The sequence below is a fragment of the Triticum aestivum genome, chromosome 3B, assembly GCF_018294505.1.
Source record: "Triticum aestivum cultivar Chinese Spring chromosome 3B, IWGSC CS RefSeq v2.1, whole genome shotgun sequence".
Taxonomy (NCBI): Eukaryota; Viridiplantae; Streptophyta; class Magnoliopsida; order Poales; family Poaceae; genus Triticum; species Triticum aestivum.
This window is the reverse complement of record NC_057801.1, coordinates 605,534,638-605,543,236: the sequence shown is the minus strand read 5'-3', so window position 1 is coordinate 605,543,236 and position 8,599 is coordinate 605,534,638. Positions and strand designations below refer to the sequence as shown.

General features: G+C 45.7%; 1 protein-coding gene across 1 annotated transcript; it reads right to left on the bottom strand.

The window, feature by feature from the left end:
* Positions 1-5,241: 5,241 nt before the first annotated feature.
* LOC123065849 (uncharacterized) lies at positions 5,242-8,369 on the bottom strand. The gene is made up of 4 exons (XM_044489053.1): positions 8,013-8,369; positions 7,784-7,906; positions 6,681-6,731; positions 5,242-6,184 (listed from the first exon to the last, which is right to left on the bottom strand). The coding sequence occupies exons 1-4, from the start codon at positions 8,297-8,299 to the stop codon at positions 5,518-5,520; spliced, it is 1,128 nt and encodes a 375-aa protein (XP_044344988.1). The 5' UTR covers positions 8,300-8,369; the 3' UTR covers positions 5,242-5,517.
* Positions 8,370-8,599: the final 230 nt, after the last annotated feature.

Sequence of the window (8,599 nt, the reverse complement as noted above, 5' to 3'; positions counted from 1 at the left end):
AAGGTATATCCTTCGTTGATCGCGAGAGCTTATCATGGGCTAAGTTGGGACACCCCTGTAGTGTATAAACTTTAAAAAGCCGTGCCCGCCGTTACGTGGCAGATGGGAATTTGTTAATGTCCGGTTGTAGATAACTTGACACCTGATCCGAACTAAAACACATCAATCGCGTGTGTAGTCATGATGGTCTCTTTTCGGTGGAGTCCGGGAAGTGAACACGGTTTTTGGGTTATGTTTGACGTAAGTAGGAGTTTAGGATCACTTCTTGATCATTGCTAGCTTCACGACCGTTCCTTTGCTTCTCTTCTTGCTCTTATTTGCGTATGTTAGCCACCATATCTTGCTTAGTCGCTGCTGCAACCTCACCACTTTACCCCTTCCTTTCCCTTTAAGCTTTGCTAGTCTTGATACCCATGGTAATGGGATTGCTGAGTCCTCGTGGCTCACAGATTACTACAACAACAGTTGCAGGTACATGTTTTGCGATGATCATGACGCGAGAGTGATGTTTGCTTGTTTTGGAGTTCTTCTTCTGCTTCTTCTTCGATGAGGGGATAGGTTCCAGGTCGGCAGCCTGGGCTAGCAGGGTGGATGTTGTTTGAGTTTCTGTTTATGTTTCATCCATAGTCGGATGTTGATCTTATGTATGATGAGGTTGTATTCGTGTGGCATTGTATGCCTTTTGTATATATCCCCATCTATTATGTAATGTTGATGTAATGATATCCACCTTGCAAAGCGTTTCAATATGCGGTTCTATCCTTGGTGGGACCTTCGAGTCTCTTTAGGATAGTATCGCATATTGGGCGTGACACATGCACCGGCAGGGAGCATGGTGCCGACTCGTTGTCCTTTGGGGCGTCGACATCCTCCGTCTGCTGGCCGGACTGCCAGCGAGCAGCAATAGCGGCCATCTCCTTCTTCTGCTCCAAGAAGAGGGTGTCCAAGAGAGATTTTGAGCGTGAGGAGGCCATGGGAAACATGGTGCGGAGAGGAGAAAGGGGTCAGAGGAGGATGAATATGGCTATGGTCGGGGCTAGACTTTATATAGTGGGTGGATGGCAATGGGCTGCGGTGGTGTGATTAATAGTGGGTGGTACACGGACGGACGGGCGGCACCAAAGTAGGTCCCTCGGAAACTGCATATCGTTAATGTAGGGCAATAGATTGACGGGGTGTCGTTTGAACATGAAGCAGTCGCCTACACCGGGAAGCGGCGCTGCAGTGCTCTCTCGGATGGTGTGGCGCTTCAATGCCGACAGAAGTGAGAGGTCGTTTCCGCTCTGGTTGGGCATGAATGCGACACTGATGCTCTAGGCGGCGCTGACTGTTTCGGGTGGGAAGCACACGCGACCCAGGGAAGGGGTTAATGGCGGGCCAGGGCAGTGAGAAGCGGATGCGGCAGCGGTTCAGACACCTGCAAAGCCCCCTGGTTTGTCTCCGGTTTGCAAAAAAATGCGTTTGGATAGTCGAGCGGGCCGATACAGGCAACGTTCGATGATACAACACACCCTGACCACGCGATTGATCTCTACTACGCAACTTATTCTTGTAGACTCGTGTTGGATCTCCAAGCGCAGAGTTTTGTAGGACAGTAGTAATTTTCCCTCAAGTGGATGACCTAAGGTTTATCAATCCATGGGAGGCATAGGATGAAGATGGTCTCTCTCAAACAACCCTGCAACCAAATGCAAGAAATCTCTTGTGTCCCCAACACACCAAACACAAAGGTAAATTGTATAGGTCCACTAGTTTGGTGAAGAGATGGTGATACAAGTGTAGTATGGATAGTAGATATAGGTTTTTGTAATCTAAAAATATAAAACAGCGAGGTAGCAAGTGATAAAACAGAGCACACATGGTATTGCAATTCTTAGAAACAAGGGCTAGGGTTCATACTTTTGCTAGTGCAATCTCTCAACAGTGCTAACCTAATTGAATCATATAGCAATCCCTCAACGTGCGATAAAGAATCACTCCAAAGTTCTTATCTAGCACAGAACATAAGATGAAATTGTTTGTAGGGTGCGAAACCACCTCAAAGTTATTCTTTCCGATCAATCTATTGAGCTATTTCTATAAGTGTCACGAACAACCCTAGAGTTCATACTAAAATAACACCATATGATACGCATCAGCCAACTCTAATGTCACCTAGATGCTCCAAATGTCACCTCAAGTATCCGTGAGTCAACTATACGATAAGCATCAAACAACTTCAGATTCATAATATTCAATCCAACACAAAGAACTTCAAAGAGTGCCCGAAGATTTCTAACGGAGAAAGCAAGACAAAAACATGAATCAACCCCTATGCATAGATTACCCCAATGTCACCTCAGGAATCCGCGAGTTGAGTACCAAAATATACATCAAGTGAATCAATATAATACCCCATCATCACCGGGATATTCATATGCAAGACATACATCAAGTGTTCTCAAATCCATGAAAGTATTCATTTTGATAATAGTGAAACCTCAGAGGTAAAAACTCAATTCATCACAACAAGATAGAGAGGGAAGAAACACCATATGATCCAACTATATTAACAAAGCTCGCAGTACATCAAGATCGTGCCAAATCAAGAACACGAGAGAGAGAGAGAGAGAGATCAAACACACAACTACTTGTACATACCCCTAGCCTCGAGGGTGAATTACTCCCTCCTCGTCATGGTGGCCATCGGGATGATGAAGATGGCCTCCGGTGATGATTTCCCCCTCCAACAGGGTGCCGGAACAGGGCTCCAGATGGTATTTCGAAGGTACAGAGGCATACGGTGGCGGAGTCACAGTTCTAGGGTTATTTCTGATGGGTTCTCTATTTATAGGATTTTTTTGGCGTCAGTGTCACGCTAAGATGGAGCATAGGGTGCCCACTGCCCACCAGCCCACGGCCACCCCCCTGGGCGTGCCGTGGTGGCTAGTGGGACCCTCGTGGCTCTTCTGGCCCTCCCACGAAGCTTCGGGGGTCTCTTTTGTTCCCAAAAAATTGTCAAAAAGCTTCAGCCCATTTCGAGAACTTTTATTTTTGCACAAAAACAACACAACGATAGTTCTGCTGAAAACAGCGTCAGTCCGGGTTAGTCTCATAAAATCATAACAAAACCATATAGAATTGTTGTAAACATATAATGGATACTTCATAAATTATAGATACGTTGGAGACGTATCAGCGATTCGGACGGTTGTAGGTAGTTTGAGGGTCGGTGTTGGAGATGCCCTAAGCGGACATATAAGGGTCCCATTGGACGGCAAAAGTGGTCCGGACACTTCAGTCCGGACATATAGTGGAGGTTTAAGGGTCCGCTTTGGAGATGCCCTTACAAAAATATAACATATCCCTCAACTTAGACATTTGCCCTCCCGAAGATCGGGAACACGAGAAATGTTGAACTTGCCACATGGTTTCATTAAAATCCCCTATCATCATCCAAGGTTCACTCGCAGCTTAATTGTTTTATGGCTTCTTTGCATACCAAGTAACAAAATAAGGTTAGCACGACTTAGTTCAACTTCAACACGACGAAGAAAGTCTAAGACAAACTTCTCTTGTGCCCGGTAATTGATCCACGCCACCTTCACAGTGTTATCATTTCAATTTTCTTCATTTCACGACTTTCTTAATATTGTGGTCTTATGTTACATTTAGGGTTTAGCCTTCATCAAACGCTCGGTCACGCACGGGCTAGTTTTTTCTCAAACGAGCCATGACAAAGAATATTAAGACCAAAATGAAAATGATGTGTACCCACCTCTCGACCCCGCGTCATCCTCAACCAGGCTACACGGGGGAACCCAACCTCCAGCCGTCGGCGTCCCCTCCCTCACCTCCTTCCCTACGCCCGCTGCAGCCGGAGGAGGCCGTCCTCGGTTTTTCCTTACTTGTTTACCTCGCCCTAGCTCATTCTCCTATCCCCGCATCCGTTTTCGATTTGATCCGATCTGCCGAGACAACTTGGCCAAGATTGTGGCGTCGATCCTGGCGTGGACATTGGCGTTCGGTTACAATCTAGCGAGCCCCCTCCCCCCCAGTTGCGGTCGTCCACAGTGAGGCGAGGGGCATCATGCCATCCATGGTTTCCCACTGATGTTCCTTGTCTGGTACCATTGTGTGGCCATTACCCGAGATCTTCGACGCTACACACGGATCAACATGATGAGGTACAAGCGGTGGCACCACCACATCGCATTATCCACCTCGTCTGCCAGGGATTAACAGAGGTGGAAATGTCAAGATGGATCGAAGGCCGGAGTTCCTACACACTTATATTGTGGTAATGGCGGTGATGTAAGAAGAAGACTGGACGGGAGAGATCGGAAGAAGTTTGTGTGTCAGGTGATTGGAGTTTTGCAGCAGTAATCTCGATGAGTGGGGCGGCAACACTGGCAAACTTCATTCTTGTCAGTCTTAGTTTCTGGGGTGAAAACCCTAAGTCTTGTACCAGGCAACGGCGGGTTCCTAGTCGTTTCCTTGTTGAAGGCATTGTTTGGAGATTTGAACTTCTCCGGGATGAAAACCCACGATCTGACTATTATGGTTGGACAGGACAATGATGGTGTTTGTGCACTATGGCCTTCCTGAAGGTGTCGTTTTTGAAGAATCTTTTTCGGAGTCTAAGCGTTGCCACCATTGGTGGTGCTCTTGCTGCTATGAGCCTCTCTTTGTTTCGACGAGCCTTTGTTCTCCCTTTTCTTCATCTATTTTGGACCCTGATAATTGCCACACGCGTGGCACAAACACATGGGAACTCGAAACGTTTTTATGACAAGTTTAGTGACACGAGGATATCAACTTTAGTTGTCAAGCATGTTAACTTTCTTTTCAGATGGCAAGTTTCAGTGTCACACGTGTGGCATTTATAATTTGAGTCTATGTTTTGGTATGTGCATCCATGATGTCTAGACTTAATTTGAATAATAAGTTGTTGCAGAGACTGGACGTAGTTGGTATCATCTTCGTATTAACGTATTCTTGTTGTCGAAAAAATTGAAAATGACGCACACAACTAGTAGAATATACCATTACCAAACTTATAATCAACAGTATCGAACTGTATCAACATTCAACAGTACCGATCTATGGCGAATGTTCCGCGAAATCCCAGGATGTGGACACATGCGGTGGACCCAAACTGCATGCTAGCTACAGGCATACTGCTCAATTCTCACAAGTTGAATTCATTAACATCAAGTTTCATCACGAAAGTAAAGGTTTCATCACTAAAGTAAAGCAGGACACCCTAGCTAGCCAGCTAGTACTAGCTAGCTACAGACTATGAGTCGCCGTTTAAGCCGTGCGTCTGAACAAGATCTGTATCTGAACTCACTGCATATTACCACTAACTCTCACACGAGATGCACGTCGCTTCCATGTAACCAATCACTAATTACTGTAGTATTTTGCTTGTACCACTCACTGCTCGCTTGTACTCTGGCCATGCTGACGCTGTGTCCATGAACCGGCCGGCGACAGCGTTGGGCGTCGTGGCTGATTGGCTCCGCTGCAGCTGCCTCAACGTGGAGAAAATAGCGGGCTGCTCCAGTGAAAAATCTCCGCCATCATCATCGCGTCCAGGCTCAGTGAGTGTCCACCGCGGGACGGCATGTACGCCGCCGCCGGATCAATCGAGCTCGCTTCCATGGGTAGCTGCTGCGGCAAGGACGACAACGACGATGGAGCTACAGGTGCCTCGACCGGAGGAAATGGCGAACCGCACGAGAAATACATCTCGTCCATCATCGTCTCGTCCAGGCACAAGCTCATGTCCAGCAGGCTCGGTGACTGTCCGCCACCCGTGTCGTACGACGCCGGATCGCTCGGGCTCGCTTCCACGGGAGGCGGCGACGGCAAGGGCGACAACGACGGAGCAGCAAGGGCAGCTCCGCCGATGACCGTGCTGAAGGTCGAGGTCATGATTCTGTCCTCTAATTCGCCGTTCCCGCCGACGTGGAGGTGGTGGCGTGCAGGATCAAAGTCAGCGCCATTCCTTGCCGTAGTGCTCCTCGCGGGTAAATTTGCATTGGTGATGTCCACGTTGGGAAACACTTGGTGGCACGTGTGCTCGTTCAGGTAGGTGACCTTGAACAATGGAGGAGTGTCGCTGCTGCTATCATGTTGCTGCACCTGCTTCTTCGCCCTGCAGCCGCGCTCATGGCTATGCATGCATCGGAAGTACAACCTGCATACACAGGTAGAGAGTCGGTCGATCAGCTGGGCCACGCAAAGAACGTACGGGTACACGAATGTGAGCAACCGAAGACGAGGATGTGCCGAAATTATTGCCTGGTCCCAATCGAAATTATTGTATGTACAGTTACTATCCTTTTTTGGACACCAGGACGCTGTTCACGAGCTTAACTAGCTAGCTTGACGTTTTTGGGCAAGTCGTTGGCATGGCGCATGCATGTCATTAGTTCCTGAAAGCGATTCATGCAACTTGCTTGCTGAGTTTAGATTCCATTGTACTAACTCAGATTGGCAGACTAGCAAATTCATTACTCTGAGGTGGCTTGGACACCATGTTGCAGCTCCTAGAACGTAGGTGACCAGTCTAGCTAGCGTGCGAGGCCGAAAATAAGGCACATGCATGCATGTTCATTTGCTACATGCTTATTCCGGGTAAGCAAATCCATCGCAAAAAGAAAGCGTCTTTTGTGTCTTGATTTCCCATGTACCTTTTGTTGGTTGACAGCTTATTGACTGTTAAGTCATTAACAAATATACCGCTGTTAGTTGAAAAATACCATTTTACTCTCAGTATTTCGACAACATTCTGGCAACATTTCAGCATCATTAAGTATGTACTTTGGTGCTTTTGTTTGTATTTTGAAACCACTCAACAGGATTTTAAAATACGAGAAATTTCCCACTTATACAAATATTTGTTACAAGAAAGGGTGAGTATCTTAAGGTTTCTAGAAAACTTATAAGGTTCGACATCAATAAAGAAATATTTGCATATTTGGAGTAAATGAGGAAACTTTGATGGCTTATTTGGATCTAGATAAAAAAAAACTCTATCACACACGAGTTCTCTCAATTAATGCATTTGGCAGAAATATAAACGAACACAAGTTTATGGAATTGTAAGCTGAAAACTTTCAAGAAATACCTAAGATAATGAGATTTGCGCAAGCAGGGGCGTTATGTTTCATGTCTCCATGAAATTCCGTAACCATTGGCAACATATGAAAAGGACTACAAGGTTTTTTAACGCTACTGTTTTATTTATTTTTATTTGTTTGTTTATAGATAAATGAATGATAATACATAGAAAGGGCATGTTATCTCTAGCAAGATGATTCTTGCTCACTTCGCCAAAAAAAGATGATTCTAATTCACTCTTGGTCCGTAAATCAAATAAGTACATAAATCAATGCGCTATGTGAAGTTAGATATAGGTCCAGCCCTCAAATCTATCTTAGTTCACACCTCACCCGAAAGTGCTGGGCTTCTATGATATGAATGGGGTATTTGGAAAACTACTTGCGGTAAAAATAATAATTAGAGTTTGGTCTTGACTTTTTCATATGTATTGAAAATGTATATCATAGTCTTAACATGTCGAAACTCCTATGTTTCTACATATAACCATTGCTCAAACACTTATATACAATTCATCCAACAATGTATGTGCACCATTAATTTGTATTAGTCTTGTTAGTGATGTATTAAACAAAAGAGTAAATGGCACTGTGATTTGGCTACAGTTGGGGTAAGTACCATGCATGATATTTGGGGATAAATAGGAGAAGTCGCATCAAGAAAACTACTTCACCTTGCAAACTTTCGGTTCTTAATGTTCTTTTGCCCATATTTTTTCCATTTGTAACCATCCTTGTAAGGCTCGGCTGTAATCTCCTCTTCTTTACCTATTCTTGGGGGAGTAATCTCTTCTCCACTAAATTGGTTCATGGAAACAAGAGAATAAGGAAGCAGCCAGGACAAACAACTAACCAGGAAAGTGCTAATCGAGATGCATCAGTGTTAGTAAATCAGTAGTGCACCTGATGATCGCCGGAGTGGCCTGGCTGATGCTACCCTCCATGATCGCAGCCTCGAGCGCTGTCGCCCTGCCTTCCACCACCCTGCCACTGTTGCCGGGGTTGAGCATCGACAGAGACGCCCTGAACACCTGAGAAAGCTCTTGGCTTATGGCCACAGCCATCTCCTGGCCATGGCTATCGAGGAGGTGGCTGGGTTGGCTGAGCAAAGCCAGAAGCTTGGCGCTGAGATTGTAGCCGCGGCCGAGCTCCTCCCACAGCATTCCTACGGCCTCTTGCTGAAATGCCATCCTGATCTCGTGAGTTGCAGGAGGTTACAGCAAGAGAGTAGATTTTTTGAGCTGAGATGTAGCCACTCTGTTAGGAGGTGATCAGTTTGTGGAGTACCTACCGATATTGGTGGAGCTAGTTTTATAGACGGACGCTGCTCTGCCAGCGTCAGCCAACTACTTAATTGTTCAGAGGGTCCATTTCATCTTCTTTTTTCACGTCCAGAGACCGTGTATTAAAAGAATCCAACCTTTACAAGGCAATTTAAAATAAAAAATATATATTTCAGAATCTTCCAATCTGTTTAACTTCAATCATGG

What these genes read in the sequence shown, in the direction of transcription:
- LOC123065849 (XM_044489053.1), bottom strand. Translation starts at nt 8,299, where the DNA reads ATGGCATTTCAGCAAGAGGCCGTAGGAATGCTGTGGGAGGAGCTCGGC. An exon ending in GCCACTCCGGCGATCATCAG is followed by an intron (nt 7,907 to 8,012) that starts GTGCACTACTGA and finishes GAACCAATTTAG; the next exon opens with TGGAGAAGAGATTACTCCCC. An exon ending in AAGCTGTCAACCAACAAAAG is followed by an intron (nt 6,185 to 6,680) that starts GTACATGGGAAA and finishes CTGTGTATGCAG; the next exon opens with GTTGTACTTCCGATGCATGC.